The sequence below is a fragment of the Mobula hypostoma genome, chromosome 23 (genome assembly GCF_963921235.1).
Source record: "Mobula hypostoma chromosome 23, sMobHyp1.1, whole genome shotgun sequence".
NCBI classification, from domain to species: Eukaryota; Metazoa; Chordata; class Chondrichthyes; order Myliobatiformes; family Myliobatidae; genus Mobula; species Mobula hypostoma.
This window is the reverse complement of record NC_086119.1, coordinates 43,591,468-43,608,081: the sequence shown is the minus strand read 5'-3', so window position 1 is coordinate 43,608,081 and position 16,614 is coordinate 43,591,468. Positions and strand designations below refer to the sequence as shown.

General features: G+C 43.1%; 1 protein-coding gene across 5 annotated transcripts in view; it reads left to right on the top strand.

Annotated features, from left to right (window-relative positions):
- Positions 1-16,614, top strand: part of hip1 (huntingtin interacting protein 1) — a 331,165-nt gene that overhangs the window by 167,090 nt on the left and 147,461 nt on the right. For all 5 annotated transcript variants that reach the window (XM_063031277.1, XM_063031274.1, XM_063031278.1 and 2 more), the window contains one exon: positions 7,930-7,986. In XM_063031277.1, coding sequence (XP_062887347.1) covers positions 7,930-7,986 — 57 coding nt within the window. The remainder of the gene's footprint in view (positions 1-7,929; positions 7,987-16,614) is intronic.

Genomic DNA, 16,614 nt, shown 5'->3' with positions numbered 1-16,614 from the left:
TCAAATATTTCAGTGAGATCCTCTTTTTTTTTCCCGCTCTATGCTCCAGAGCATAGGCCCATTCTACTCAGTCGTTTGGACAATATCCTCCTTCCTGGAATTATCAAGTAAATCCTTGCTACACAAGCCATGTATATGCTTAAATGTGGCAATAGGGTTGACGGTATTCCAGGTGTGGTCTTGTTAAGACTCCATGCGGCTGTGGAAAGGCTTTTTTTAAAAATCATCTTCAATCCCCTTGAAGAAAAGAACAAGAACAACAATTCGTTTGCTTTCCTAATAATTTACCAGTATAATTTGACTTTGTTTCTTATATGAGGAAATCCAGATGCTCCTGAATTCTAGCATTTAATTGAGGGTGATCATTCTGGACTTGGCCCAACCAGAATTGTTGCCTCTGAGTCTCCACCCACCAGTGATTTCTCTGCACATTTCACTTAGAATCAGCAAGGTGAGTCTCAGTGGCAACGGGGCCCAGGTGGTGCAGTGCTGAAGCCCTTCCTGAGTGACACCTACTTGTTTTGAAAGGAGGTAAAACTGAGAATAGAGATTTGGCATTGCCTCCCCAGGGTGTCAATATTATTGCAAGTACATGTCTTTGACATCAGCAAACACTCCAAATAAATCACTTGAGACCTGCTAAACAATAAAAACAAAATTTAAAACACTTGTTCTTTGCTTAAGCAGAGCTTCACCTGCTTTTGTCCTAGCAACTGATTTCTCCTATTTTTCTGCCTCGAGAGGTGCTATTCATTTTGTACAAAATTCTCTTTCTGTTCGTTATCTGTTTTACTTTAACATCATTTCTTGTGCAGGTTAATTTGGATTTCACCTTGGAGCAAACATGGTAGAGAGACATCCATCTCCATTCAATCTTTATTTATCCTTGAAACAGCATTATCTGTGAGTCTTGAGCTTTTTTAATATTGGTAAGGAGGTATTATGTTTATGATTATGAAGACACATAGTCCTCTTTTATTGTCATTTAGTAATGCATGCATTAAGAAATGATACATTATTTCCTCCAGTGTGATATCACAAAACACAGGACAAACCAAGACTGAAAAAACTGACAAAACCACATAATTATGCATATAGTTACAAACAGCGTAACAATACCATAACTTGATGAAGAAGTCCGTGAGCACAGTAAAGTTCAAAGTTTCTGGAACGTCCCACATCTCACGCAGACGGGAGAAGGAAGAAAAACTCTCCCTGCCATGCCGACCACAATCCAACTCTGAGTCACCTGAAAACTTCGAGCTCTGATCAGCTCTCCGACACCGAGTACTGAGCGCCATCTCTGTCCGAACGATTCAACCTCCTTCTCGGTCGCCAATAGCAGGCAAGGCCGGGGATTTTGAGACCTCCCCTCTGAAAGATTCCCGACCACACAGTAACGACAGCAGTGAACGAGCGTTTCAGAAATTTCTCCAGATGTTCCTCTGTGCTTTCACATCCATTCTCCATCAAATCAGAATTGTCAACGGCCCCTATTTAACAGATACAACATCATTTTTCACCGGAGGGCTGCACACACGCAGGCGCGCCGCCATCTTCTCCTCCCGCTGTCATTCATTGCGACTAAGCTATTGTTGTGCTCCGAGTTCGCTGTAGTCATGGCATAGCTGGAGAATGCTGCATGTGTGCATTTCCTTATTTAACAATGTTTGTGAGAATAATCGATAATATTAGTACATTCAGGTGTGTGATGATTCTGTATTGAATCAAATATGTACTTAACTTTCTACAGTTTCACAAAGTTTTCATTTAAAAACCCTGAAGAAAGCTTCCGGCTTGGGTGGTTTTTGAGAAGGTGTTTAATTTGGACAGAGCGAAGGAGGGTTAATGGCGCCTAACGGGGACTCCTTTGCTTGCATCTTCGGAAACAGCTCTATTGCCATCTTTAATATCTCTATTTTTCCCTTTCAGGGTTCTTTTGAAGACCCTGACCTGGAGTTACATGCTGACTATGGTTCTTTGCGGGAATGGGACCCGCTGTCAGGGTTCCGTAACTGGCTGTTGTTCGACACGCCAAAGACTTGGCCTAAGAGTCCGGCTCGAATTCAGAAGCCTAGGATCTCGGGACCCTGGAGATGGGCGGTTTGAGGGTCAGTGTCAGGATAGAGACCCATGTGTTGTCAGGGGAGTCGGTATATCTGCTGCGTGCCTGGAGACCTGGGATCTTTGCGATCTTCAGGCACAGAGCTCGAGAAAAGCGACGTAACGGACTTTCAACATCGTAAACCCGCGAGTTGTTCGTTATGTCTCCCTGCTCGCTTGGAAAATGGAGACACCTCTTTCTTCCTTGTTAGGGGAAGAGAGAGAGAGAGAACCTGTGGTATGTCAAATACCGGGTGAAATGCAAAGTCTTTGGGATAATTGCAAGTCTGTGTCTTTGCTATTTGCTTATGCTTGAGTGCTCGGTGGCGGTGCAGATGCTTGCTTTTTTTGCCATGGGGGGAGGGGGGATTGTTGCTCGCTGCCGCTTACACGCAGGAGGGGGAGCTGGGGGGGGTGACTTTGGGGTTCTAACATTTAACTGTCGTTCATTCTTTGGGGCACCCCGCTGTTTTCGTGGATGGTGGTGGAAAAAAAAGCATTTCAGGATGTATATTGTATACGTTTCTTTGACATTAAATTGTACCTTTGAACCTTGAGCCTTTGAACTCCCCGCCTAGCTTTGTACATGATGCCTGCAAGGGCAGTCTTGCTGGGCAGACATCCTAGCAGTACATTTCACATGTCTTGTTATTCTGAGCCCAGCAGTGCAGAGACTTTGTGAGAAACATGGTTAACTGCTGTTGTCAGTATTGATGGGGTTGAAGCGCTCGGCAGAGATGGTGCTCGGTGTCGAAGGGCTGGTTGGAGGCTCAAAGTTTTCGGATGGACTCAGAGTCAGCTGTGGTTGGGTGTTTCCAATGCATCGACAGTTGTCGGTGCCTGGAGGTTTATGGCAGAGAGAGTTTCTCCCTTCTGCCGCCTGCTATCGGGGACTATCAGGAGTCAATCGGAACTTTGAGACTTTTTTTTACCATTCCCATGATCTGCTCTTTATCAAATTATGGTATTGCTTCGCACTGCTGTAACTGTATGTTATAATTATGTGGTCTTGTCAGTGTTAGTCTTTGGTTTTGTCTTGTTTTTTATGTGATATCACTCTGGAGGAACATTGTATCATTTCTTAATGCATGCATTTCTAAATGACAATAAACAAGGACTGAGTGTCCTCAATCTAATCTAATGTGCTCTGCAAGCTGCTTCCTTCCATTCTTAAATAATGATTCCATTGTTCATTTATGTTAAATCAATTAGATGTTTTCTCATTTCTCTGGAGCATGTGGACAGTAAAGACACCTACGTTAGACTATTGCTTATGGACTACAGCTGTGCCTTCAACACTGTAATTTTAAGCAAATTCGTCTCCAAACACCTAGACGTGAGGCTCAGCAACTGGATCCTTGACTACCTGACCAACAGACTGCAGTCGTAAGGATAGGCAGCAACACCTGCACCACGATTATACCCACAAGGCTGCTTCCTCTGTTCCAACCCCAACTACAAGTTTATGGATGGTTCGACTGTAGCGGGTTGTATCTCAAATAATGATGAGTCAGAGTACATATGTCATCAAAGATTCTAGCAAATTGTTTCAAGATACACGATGGAGAGCATTCTGACTGGTTGCATCAATGCTGTTAATGGATGCAGGCTCCAATACACAGGACAGAGAGAGGCTGCATAGGATTGTGGACTCCAATACACAGGACAGAGAGAGGCTGCATAGGACTGTGGACTCCAATACACAGGACAGAGAGAGGCTGCATAGGACTATGGACTCCAATACGCAGGACAGAGAGAGGCTGCATAGGACTATGGACTCCAATACACAGGACAGAGAGAGGCTGCGTAGGACTGTGGACTCCAATACACAGGACAAATAGAGGCTGCATAGGACTGTGGACACAGCGTAAGTCTCAATGACATTTTCAGAAGATGGTGCCTGAAGAAAGTGGCATTTATTATTAAGGACCCTCACCTTGCAAGACATGGCCTCTTTTCATTACTACTGCCAGGCTGGGCAAAGACCCACAGTCAACATTTTTAGAACAGCTTCTTGCCTTCAGCCATCAGATTTCTCAACTGTCCACAAACCCATGAACACTATCTCGCTATTCCTCTTTTGCACTATTTATGTATTTTAGTTTCATTGAAACTTGCTGTCATTTTTTTTTTGTCTTGTACTCTTCTGCAACGCAAAATAGCAAATTTCACAATGTACGCCGGCGATGGTAAACCTGATTCTGAAGTTCTGAGGGGTGAACATCACCAATGGCCTGTCCTGGTCCAGTTATATTGACGCCGTGGTCAAGAAAGCTCACCAGTGCCTCTACCTCCTTAGGAGGCTAAAAGAATTTGGTGTGCCCTTTCTCTTCCTCCCCCGACCAGCTTTTAAACATTGTACCATACAATCAGGATGCATTATGACTTGGTATTAAGGGTTACGAGGAAAAGGCAAGCAGGTGGATATGAGTCCATAGTCAGATCAGCCATGATCTTATTGAATGGCGAAGCAGGCTTGACGGGCCAGATGGCCGACTCCTGCTCCTATTTCTTATGTTCTTGTATATGGCAACTGTTCAGCCTGTCACTATGAGGAACTGCGGAGAGTTGTAGACGCAGCTCAGCACATCACTGAAACCACCCTCCCCTCTGTGGACTCTTACTGACACTTCTCACTGTCTCTGTGAAATAGCCAGCATCATCAAAGACCCCACACATCCTCAACTTTCTTTCTCTTCCCCCCTCCATGGGGGCAGAAGATAAAAAGGCCTTGAAGGCACATACCACCAGACCCAAGGGCAGCTTCTATCCTGTTGCTATAGAACTATGGAGCGGTTTTCAAGTATGGTCAGATGGACTAAACAATCTACATCACTGAGCTTGCATCTTGTATATCCACACTGCATGTTCTCTGTTACTGTAACATGTTATATTGCCCTGTTATTTCACCTTGTAGTCTCGGGACTATTGTAATGAATTGATCTGTATGAATGGTATGCAAGGCAAGTCTCACACTGTACCTCACTCAGTACATGTGATGATGGTAAACTTGTGTATTTGTAATTTCTTTGGATGGCAGAGTTAGATTTCTGGTTTCCATATCTGCTCGGTGTTTGTAGAATGTAGGCAATGTTTGAGGATTGCTGTCATAGAGATATAGAGTCATACAGGTCCTTGAAACCATTTCTTTTGTTCCTCCAAACTGCAGGTTGTTGGGTCCAAGGATTAAGTTTAGACCCATTAGTTTGTTTTGTACTTCCTTTTCAAATAATATACCTTTTTTTAAAGTGCCTTACATTTTTCTTCTCAGTTATCAATTGTTTTTGGTACTGTTTTAGCAGACATCCCACCTCTCCCGGAAGTTTCGGGAGTCTCCCGCATATTAATAGTGGCTCCCTGATGCCCGCAAGTTATATACAATGTCTTGGAAATTGATTTTTTTTTTGAGAGCGAGCGTGAGAGAACGCTTGAGAAGGAGCGAAAGAACGAGCGCAAGAGCAAGAAAGCAAGCGTGTGAGAGCAAGAGCGAGAAAGCAAGTGCGCGCGAGAGAGTGGGAGCAAGAGTGAGAAAGCAAGCGCGAGAGAGCGAGCATGAGCGAGAGAGCACGCACGTGAGAGAGCGAGCAAGAGCGAGAGTGTTCCAAAAAAAGAAAATATGAAACGTACGTCACCCCAGACTACACTAAAGTGTACCCCTGCCTAATAGGGGTCAAAAATAGCGACAGTGTTGCTCGCTGCACTGTTTGCAACAGTGACTTTTCTATTGCCCATGGTGGGTTAAGACTGTAAAAGACATGTTGAGGTGAGTTTAACAGGTGTCATTTGTTCATCAGCATAGCTAATGTTATTTAAACTAGCTGGCTAGCTGCTAAGGAGCTACTCTATTGCAGACATCCCACCTCTCCTGGGAGTCTCCCGCAAATTGATGGTGCTACCTCCCTGAAATGAGTTTTTGCAGGGTGGGTTGTCTGGTTTTAGTCCCACCTTCTGTGAATGTAAATATAAGATAGAAAATGTTTGTTTAACTTCTCTGCTATTTCTTAATTTGCCATTTTTAATTCCTGTGTTAACTTCTAAAGGATTAATCCTTACTTTCCTTTTTATGGAGACCTTCTACAAAATGTTATTTTGTGTTCATGTGCATCCCATTTTACTTCCTCTTCTTTGGTCAAAACCTAAGGCCACAAAGAGGAAAATGCCCTCTGAAAATTGCAGACACCCTTCAGCTGATAGAAGTATTGTATATATTGAATAAGTGCAAGGGAAGGAAAGAATGAAGGAAGAAAGGGAGTGAAGAGAGTATATAGATGAGAGTGAGACAGGAAGGCTGAATGTATGAGTCACCTGGGTTGTAACAGCTAAATTTGGTGGGTGCCTTCGACATACTGCTTGTTACCAAAACCTCACACTTAGAACTTGCCTGATTTTGACAGGTCTGGATGTAATGGCCTCATTAATATTTCTCATTTCTCACTTGTCAGTTTTTTTAAACAAGAAATTGCTGGCTTAGCAGGCTATTAACTACATAATACTGAAATTGAATACGTTGATAATCCACGACACTGCTGCATTGTAAAGTGACAGGTATCCTCATTTATGTAATTAGAAGTTAGTAAACAACTCATAAGAAAACTTTTTATGCTTAAGCAGTGAATCTAACTGGAGTTAACTGTGACTGGGATGGGCATTGTTCCAAAGACGTCCTCAATGTCACTGGTGTATGCCATGAAATTTGTTGACTTTGTGACAGTACAAAACAATACGTAATATTAGGAAGAAAACTGAATTACAGTATATTTCTAAAAAAAAAACTGATAGGGGTCCTTAGTGATGGATGACACCTTTTTGAGGCATTGTTCCTTAAAGATGTCCTGGATACTATGGAGGCTAGTGCCCATGATGAAGGTGACTACATTTACAACTTATCATCATTGGATAGGAGAGCTTAGAGCTAGTCACTAAATAATTGTTTGGCTTATGGAATCAGATGGCGTACAGTGTCCTGGTTTAGCAGGTGAACAGTACCTTGGGTTTCAAATTCACATTTTGAAGGACCTTATTTTCTTCTGCAATGTTTGTCTTGGCTGTGGATTGAATCCTCATTCTGAATCTAACGAGAGCCCTTCAACATAGCCTTATTTCATTGTTTTATGGTGACAGATTGGTAGAGAAAGGCATATGGTTAGGAAGGACCATATGTGTACAGCTGTTAAGCCTGGAAAAGCAGAATCTTGTAACAATTGTTGATTAATCATTCCTCCTTGCATCATCCTGTGTTATACCTGCTGTTCTCAACTCACCGTCTGGTGTTCCACCATTTGTGAATGGGAATGAGCAGATTTGGTCTCTCTGAAGTTGTCTCCAACCCAACCTCTGCCAGTGTAGGTGGTGGTGTGACTGGAACAAAAAGGTAAGTGGTAGACAATGCTTTGAGAAGGTTATCGTGGATGAGATGTCTGAAGCTTTTGTGTATCTAAAAGTTTTTTGTAATTTAAGTAGAAGCCCAGTGAAGTTGACCTCTCTGGAATTGATTTTTTTTCTAAATGGGGAAACTTGCTTTCTTATTGAGCCTGCTCTTAATATAAGTAAATTTGCTTCCAGGACCACTCCTGCTGACTTGCAACATAGCAATGAAGAACAGTAAAATTTGGAAGCAATTTGTTGCTAATTGTAGATAGACAGAGTGGGGATTGCTTTCTCTGCAGACAACTTGTGTATTGGGATAATCTCGTGATCTGAAGTGTTGTGATGCAGTAATAATATTATTTCTGACTGTATCTGTACTGAATATAATATGTTTTTGGTTACAAAGTTAAATAAAATAAAGTGGTTGTTGAGGATTTTCTCCTTTCCATTGTGCTATAGGTCCTTCAGGACTCCATACGATACAAGAATGAGCTGAGTGACATGAGCAGAATGTGGGTGAGTATTTTGGAACTCTTGTTCGTCCATTCATTTGGTCTCTGTGCTTTGTAAAGCCAGTGTTACCAAGTCTATCAATGTAGCAGTTACAGGCAATTATTTCAAACCTTTAAAGTCATTGGCAATTAGAGAATAAAGTGAGACATTTGGAACTCTAGGTGCCATTGGATGTCTAAGTAGTGATTTTTTATGGTGCGTTTGAAATGAGGAAGAGAGGATATGTCATGGAAATTTATTAAAATAAGTCCAGAGAATTGATGGAGTAAGATTATCAAAAGGGTTCAGGTGAAGCAAGTTAGCTTAGGAGTTGGAATGGAAGATGTACATATTACAAATACATTTGAGAATGTTTTTGAAAATCAACAAAATGAAATCAGTGTGTCCAACCACTTGAAAGTAAGACAGATAATTTATATCGTGGTTATAAAAGTTATAATTTCAGAAAGCGCCTGGCTTTTACAATTTAAGTTGGGGATTTGTTTTGTACGGAGCTTGGGAACTGTGGAGAAATTATTGGTCAAGTGTCACGGGAAGATGTGGGGGGGAGGGGTTGAGGTCAGCACGGCTTTGTGCAGGGCAAGTCATGCCTTACTGTCTTGGTGAGTTTTTCAAGCAGGTGATGAAGATGACTGAAGGTGGAGCTGTGGATGTTGTTTACATGGATTTTAGGAAGGCATTTGACACTGCCCCTCATGGTGGGCTCATTCAGAAGATTAAGATGCATGGGGTCCATCGTGACTTGCCTGCTTGAATTCAGAATTAGCCTGTACATAGAAGGCAGGGTAGTAACCGATGGGGCTTCTTCAAGCTGGAGTCCGTGTATAGTGGTGTTCTGCATGGATTTGTACTTGAACCTCTGCTGTTTGTGATATACTTAAATAAATGACCTGGATGAAGAAGTGTATGGGTGGTTTAGTAAGTTATCAGATGATACAGTGATGCAAAAATTGGTGATTTTTGTGAATAGTTTAGAAAATTGTCAGAGGATGCAGTGGGATATAGATCTCCTTTTTCATTGTTCTGCAGGATTCCGTATGACACAAGAATGATCTGAGTGACACATTTTAAAGTTCAAAGTACACTTATTATCAAAATACATGTATGTTACTATATACTACCTTGAGATTAATTTTCTTGAAAGTATTTGCGGGGGGGGGAATAGAATTTACAAAAAAAAAGTATGGATAGACTGATAAAGACTGACAAACAATCGGTGCAAAGGAAAACAAACTGCAGATAAAAATAATTACTGAGAACATCATTTGGAAAGAATCCTTGAAAGTTTCTGTAGGTTTGTAGAATCGGTTCCATGTTGAGTTGCATGTAGTTATCCACGCTGCTTCAGGAGCCTGATGATTGTAGGGTAATAACTGCTCCGAACCTGGTGCTGTAGGACCAACTTTTCTGTACTGCCAGCCCTATGGCAGTAGCGAGAAGCGGATGTGGCCTGGGTGGTGGGGGTGTTTGATGATGGATGCTGCTTTCTGGTGGCAGCACTCCATATAAATGTACTCAATGATGGGGAGGGCTTTGCCTGTAATGGACTGGACTATATCCATCACTTTCTGCAGCTTTCTATTCCTGGGCATTGGTGTTTCCATCCTAGGCTGTGATACAGCCATTAAGGGTGTAGTAATGGCAGATGGAGTTTATTCTGACCAAATGTAAAGTCTGGCATTTTGGGAGATGAAATGTAGAAAGACAGTATTCTGTTAATTGCCAATGTCTAATACTAGAGAACGTACGTTTAAGGTGAGAAAGTATAAATTCAAAGGAGATGTATGAGGCAAGTTTCTTTTTATATTGAGAATGGTGGGTGCCCAGAATGTGCTGTCAGAGGTGGTGATGGAAACAGCGAAGGTACCAGCTTGGACAGAAGATTGGTTGATTGGAAGAAGGCAAAGAGTGGGAATAAAGGGGCCTTTTTCTGGTTTGCCGCCAGTGATGAGTGGTGTTCCGCAGGGGTTTGTGTTCAGTTAGCTACTTTTCACGTAATATTTTAATGATCTGGATGGTGGAATTAATGGCTTTGTGGCCAGGTTTGCAAATGATGGAAAGATAGGTGGACAGCAAGTAGTATTGAGAAAGCGGGGAATCTGCAGAAGGACTTGGACAGATTCTAATGCCGTATTTAAGTTTGTTGATGACACCACTGTTGTTGGCTAAATCAAAGGTAATAAATCAGCATGTAGAGGAGAGATTGAATGGTGCCACAACAACAACATTTCAGTCAGCTGACTATTGACTACAGGAGGAAGCTGGAGGTCCATGAGCCAGTCCTTGGGGATCAGAGGTGGAGAGAGTCAGCAACTTTAAATTCCTTGGTGCTATCATCTCAGGGGATCTGTCCTGGGGTCCAGCACAGGAGTACATGCAAAGATTTGGGAACGTTTTGACGAACTTCTATAGATATGTGATGGAGAGTATACTGACTGGTTGGATGCAACATGGCATGGTACAGAAACATCAATGACTTTGAACAGAAAAGCATACCAAAACTATTGGATACAGCCCAGTCCAACACAGGTAAAGATTTCCCCACATCTACAAGGAGAGTTGTTGTGGGAAAGCAACATCCATCATCAAGGATCCCACCATCCAGGCCATGCTCTCTTCTTGCTGCTGCCATCTAAAAGGAGGTGTAGGAGCCACAAGGTTCAGGAATAATTATTACCCCTTAACCATCAGGCTCTTGAACCAGAGGGGATAACTTCTCCCAGCCCAACACTGAACTGAGTGCACAACCTATGGACTCACTTTCAAGGACTCTACAACTCATGTTCTTGATATTTACCTACTCACCTACCACCCCACCAGCCTCCGGGTCCAACATATTATTCTACGTAACTTCCGCCGCCTCCAATGGGATCCCACCACTAAGCACATCTTTCCCTCCCCCCCCCCCTGCATTCCGCAGGGATCGCTCCCTACGCAACTCCCTTGTCCATTCGTCTCCCCACTGATCTCCCTCCTGGCACTTATCCGTGTAAGCGGAACAAGTGCTACACATGCCCTTACACTTCCTCCCTTACCACCATTCAAGGCCCCAAACAGTCCTTCCAGGTGAGGCAACACTTTACCTGTGAGTCGACTGGGGTGATATACTGCGTCTGGTGCTCCCGATGTGACCTTTTATATATTGGCGAGACCCGACGCAGACTGGGAGACCACTTTGCTGAACATCTATGCTCTATCTGCCAGAGAAAGCAGGATCTCCCAGTGGCCACACATTTTAATTCCACATCCCATTCCCATTCTGACATGTCTATCCACGGCCTCCTCTACTGTAAAGATGAAGCCACACTCAGGTTGGAGGAGCAACACCTTATATTCCGTCTGGGTAGCCTCCAACCTGATGGCATGAACATCGACTTCTCTAACTTCTGCTAATGCCCCACCTCCCCCTCGTACCCCATCTGTTACTTATTTTTATACACACATTCTTTCTCTCTCTCTCCTTTTTCTCCCTCTGTCCCTCTGAATATGCCCCTTGCCCATCCTCTGGGCCCCCCCCCTTGTCTTTCTTCCCGGACCTCCTGTCCCATGATCCTCTCATATCCTCTTTGCCAATCACCTGTCCAGCTCTTGGCTCCATCCTTCCCCCTCCTGTCTTCTCCTATCATTTTGGATCTCCCCCCCCCACTTTCAAATCCCTTACTCTTCCTTCAGTTAGTCCTGACGAAGGGTCTCGGCCCGAAACGTCGACTGTACCTCTTCCTAGAGATGCTGCCTGGCCTGCTGTGTTCACCAGCAACTTTGATGTGTGTTGCTTGAATTTCCAGCATCTGCAGAATTCCTGTTGTTTTCTTGATATTTATTTATTTTGTTTTTCTTTTTTTGTGATTGCACTATTTGATGTCTTTTGCACATTGGTTGTTTGTCCATCTTTATTGTGTGCAGTTTTTCATTGATTCTGTTGTGTTTCTTTGTATTTGCTTTGAATGCCCACAAGAAAATGAATCTCAGGGTTGTATATGGTGACATTATGTACTTGGATAAATTTACTTTGAACGTTGATGAGCAGAATGGGCAAAGAAGCAGAATGAATACATTGGAGGGAAGGTTGTGGTCATGCAGCATGGTAGAAGGAATAAAAATAGATTGTTTCCTAAACACAGTGAATTCAGAAGTTGTAGGTACAAGAGGACTTGGGAGTCCTGGTGCAGGATTCCCGAAAGACTAATTTGCAGGTTGAGTTGGTTGTAAGGAAGGCAAATTGCAATGTTAGCATTCATTTTGAGAGGACTAGAATATAAAAACGGGGATTTAATACCAAAGCTTTATTAAGCATTGGACAGACCACACTTGGAGAAATGTAAGCAATTTTGGGCCTATGATATGAATAAGCTTATGTTGACGTTGGAGAAGGTCCAGAGGAGGTGTATGAGAATGATTCTGGGAGTAAAAGAGGTAATGTATGAGCAGTGTTTGATGGCTCCAGGCCTGTAACTGATGGAGTTTAGAAGAATGAGGGGGGATCTCATTGAAACCTATTGAAAGCCCAAGATAGAATGGATGTGGAGAGGATGTTCCCAACAAGGGGAGAGGCAAGGGCTTGAGGACACAACCTCAGAATACAAGGACGTCCCTTTAGAACAGATATGAGGAGGAATTTCTTCAGCAGATGGTGGTGAACCTGTGGAATACATTGCTGCAGACAGATGTGGAGGCCAAGTCATTGGGGATATTAAAAGTACAGATTGATAGTCAAGTGTCAAATGTTATGTGGAGAATGGGGTTGAGAGGAATAGTGAATCAGCCGTGATTGACAAGCAGACGATGGGCTGAATGGTCTAATTCTCCTCCTGTGGTCTTTCTTAAAATGCAGATGAATGATAGACAAGGACAAGTGGAAGTCTAAAGTTTTCTTTTGAAATTGGAGGAAGATTAACTTCAATGATATATAAAAGGCCATGAAGCAGTATAACAAATATTAATGTATACTACTGTAACAGAAAAATGAGTGCAGGGGAAGGAATCTGATGGGAGAGGAGAGTGGACCATTGGAGAAAGGGAAACAAGTGGGTCCTGGGGAGGTGATAGGCAAGTGGGAAGAGGTAAGAGGTCAGGGTAGGGAGTAGAAGTGGGGGAGGGGAATTTTTTTTTTAACCAGAAGGAGAAATCAATATTAATTCCGTCAGGTTGGAGGCTACCCAGAAGGAATGTAACGTATTGTTTCTCCACCCTGAGAGTGTCCTTGTCTTGGCACAAGAGGAGGCTATGGACTGATGTGTCAGAACGGGAAAGGGAATTGGAATTAAAATGTTTGGCCACCAGGAAGTTCCGCATTAGACGGTTGGTTTGGAGGTGCTCGCCAGTTTATGACGGGTCTCATCAATGTAGCGGAAGGTGCATCGGGACCGCCAGACACAGTAGATGACCCCAGCAGATTTGCCGCTGAAGCGTTGCCTCACCTTGGGGTGCTGTTTGGGGCCCTGAATGGAGGAAGTGAATGGGCAGGTGTAGCACTTTGGCCACTTGCAGGGATAAGTACTGGGAGGGATGAATGAACAAGGAAATCATGGAGGGGGCGATACCTGTGGAAGGCGGAGAGGGGGGAGTGGAGGTAAAGATGTTTGCTGTTCGGATCCCTTTGGATGCGGTGGAAGTTGCAGAAGGTGGTGTGGTGTTGGATGCTGATGCTCATGAGGTAATAGTTAAGGTTAAGAGGAACTGTATCACTGTCAAGGCAGCAGGAAGATTGGGTGAGCACGAATGTTCGGGAAATAGAGGAGATGCAAGTGAGGGCAGGATCAATGGTGGAGGAAGGGAAACCCCGTTCTTTGAAGAAGGACAATCTGTGATGTCCTAGAGAGGAAAGCCACATCCTGGAGCAGATGCAGCGGGGATGAAGAAACTGAGAAAAGGGGATAGCATTTTACAGGAGACCGGATGGAAAGAGGTATAGTCAAGATAACAGCAGGAATCGGTTTTTTAAATATGTTGATAAACAGTTTCTTTCCAGAGATGGAGGCAGAGATATTTGGAAGGGGAGGGATATGTCAGAAATGGACCAAGTAAATTTAAGGGTGCGATGGATGTTCAGGGAAAAGTTGCTGAAATGGACAAGCTCAACATGGGTGCATGAAGCAGCACCAATGTAGTCGTCAATGAAGTAGAGGAAGAGTTGGGGAGTACTACTGGGGGTGGCCTGGAACATAGATTGTTCTACATAGCTAACGAAGAGGCAAGCATGGGCTGGAGCCCTTGCGAGTGCCCATGTCCACCCCTTGAGTCAAGGAGCCAAAGGAAAAATTGCTGAGGGTGAGGACCAGTTCTGCCAGATGGAGGAGGGTGGTGGTGCAGGGAAACTGGATGGTTCTTTTATTGAGAAAGAAGTGGAGAGCTTTAAGGCCTTCTTGATGGGTGTATAGGGACTGGACATCCATAGTGAAAATCAGCTGGTCAGAGCTGTGGAATTGAAAGTTAGTGAGGAAACCGAGGGCATGAGATGTGTTGTGGATGTTGGTGGGAAGGGACTGAACCAAGGGAGATAGAATGAAGTTGAGGTAGGAGGACACAAGTTCAGTGGGGCAGGAGACAGTCGGCCTACCCGGACAGTCAGGTGTGTGGATCGTGGGTCGGAGGCAGAAGCGAGCATTGTGGGGTAAGGGGACTCTGTGTTTGGTGGCAGTGGATGGGAGATCTCCCGAACTGATGAGGTTAGTGATGGTGTTGGAGACAGTTTTCCAATGGTCTAGAGTGGGGTCAGAGAGTCACAGAAAAGTGCAGCATGGAAACAAGCCTTTCAGCCCATCTAGGCCATGCCAAACCGTTTAAACAGGTACTTCCATTAATCTGCATGGAGCCATAACCCTCCCTATCCCTAGCATCCGTGTACTTCTCCAAACTTCTCTTAAACATTGAAATCGAGCTTGCATGTACCACTTGCACTGGCAGCTTGTTCCGCACTCTCACGACCCTCTGAGTGAAGAAGTTTCCCTAATGTTCTCCTTAAAGATTTCACCTTTTACCCTTAACCCATGACCTCTGGTTGTAGTCCCACCCATCTCAGAAAAAGCCTGCTTGCATTGTACTATGTTCCAAGGAATAAAGTCCTAACCAATTCAATTTTTCCTTATAATTAGGTTCCTCCAGTTCTCGCAACATCCTTGTAAATTTTCTCTATACTCTTTCAACCTTATTTACATCATTCCTGCGGGTAGGTGACCAAAACTGCACACTATACACCAAATTATTTCTCATCAATTTCAATTTGTCCCAGATGAGGAATCCCAAGGAGAGCCAGGCTGAGTAAAGTAAGCTGAGGGCTAAAATGAAAAGGAAAATAAGGTGAGCAAAGGGTATGAGAGGGGAAGGATAGTCAATGTAATTGCAAGGACTAGGCAGATAATAAAAAGAAGAACGTAGTTGGTTAATGTAAACGAAGTGAACAGCACATTTTTAGTATGTTGGAATAATAAATACCATTCTTTTTATAAGGCACAAGATGCTGCTAAACTCTCTGTGGAAAGGGAAGTGATAGAGATAACAGATGGGGTGACAATTGATGATGAGACAGTGCTAAGCTGGCTCTGCTCAAAATAAAACAGTCATCTGGTCTTAATGTGATGCACACTTGGTTAGGTGTTCAGGGTTGATAGAGCAGATTTTAAAAAACTGATCTAAATCAAATAGTACAAGGAAGATGGTTAGGGAACATGCTTGCCAAAGGAGTGGAAGAGTGGGCAAGGCAACTGGAGATAAAACTATTTTACCTTGGCTATAAGGATATTTTTCTAAATTCTATTCAGGGAAAACATTATTTGCTACTTGGACTGAGCTAGAATGGATTTGTTGAAGGTAATAGTTCAACTGATCTGACGAGTTTTTTGATGACATAGCACAAAGTTAATGAAGAGATTGCAATAGATGTTGTTTTGAGGATTTCTACAAGGTATTTGAGTAAGTCCCAAGCAAAAGTTGCTCTGCAAAACTGAAGAGCATGGAATTAAAGAGACACCAGCACAAATAGGATGGTTAAAGGCATATAACAAATGGTAAATCGATGGTGCTGTTCTTCCGCTGTTAATCGGGGATCATTAAATATTTTGTGATATAGTAATGACGTAGACATTAGTGTTAGGTTTAAGTTTTGGGATGATAGCTTTTGGAATTTTGATATACAATGAAAGAAGAACAAACAGGCTTCAGAAAGTTATAGATGAGATTTGGTGAATGAGTAGATGAGTGGCAGACTAAGTTTACTATTTAAGTTAATGATGTTGAAATCACATGGTTCTCAGAGTGTGCAGGAATCTAGGGACATGGGTATATAATTACATAAATCCTTGACAGTGGAAGAATGTATTGAGAGTGATTAAGGAATATGGGATCCTCTGATTCATGGAGACATAGAGTGAATGAAGTTATTGATTGGCCACAACTGCATGAAATTTTGGTCATTCTATGAGAGGAATACAGACGGACCAAGCAAAGGCTTGCAAAAAATTTACCAGAATGGTAAACCTAAGAGATTCTGCAGATGGCTGAAATCCAGAGTAACACACACACAATGCTGAAGGAGCTCATCAGGTCAGGCAACATCTGTGGAGAGGAATAAAGAGAGAATGTTCCAGGCTGAGACTCTGTGGGTGATATCAGCAATACCTTTAGACTGGAGAAGTT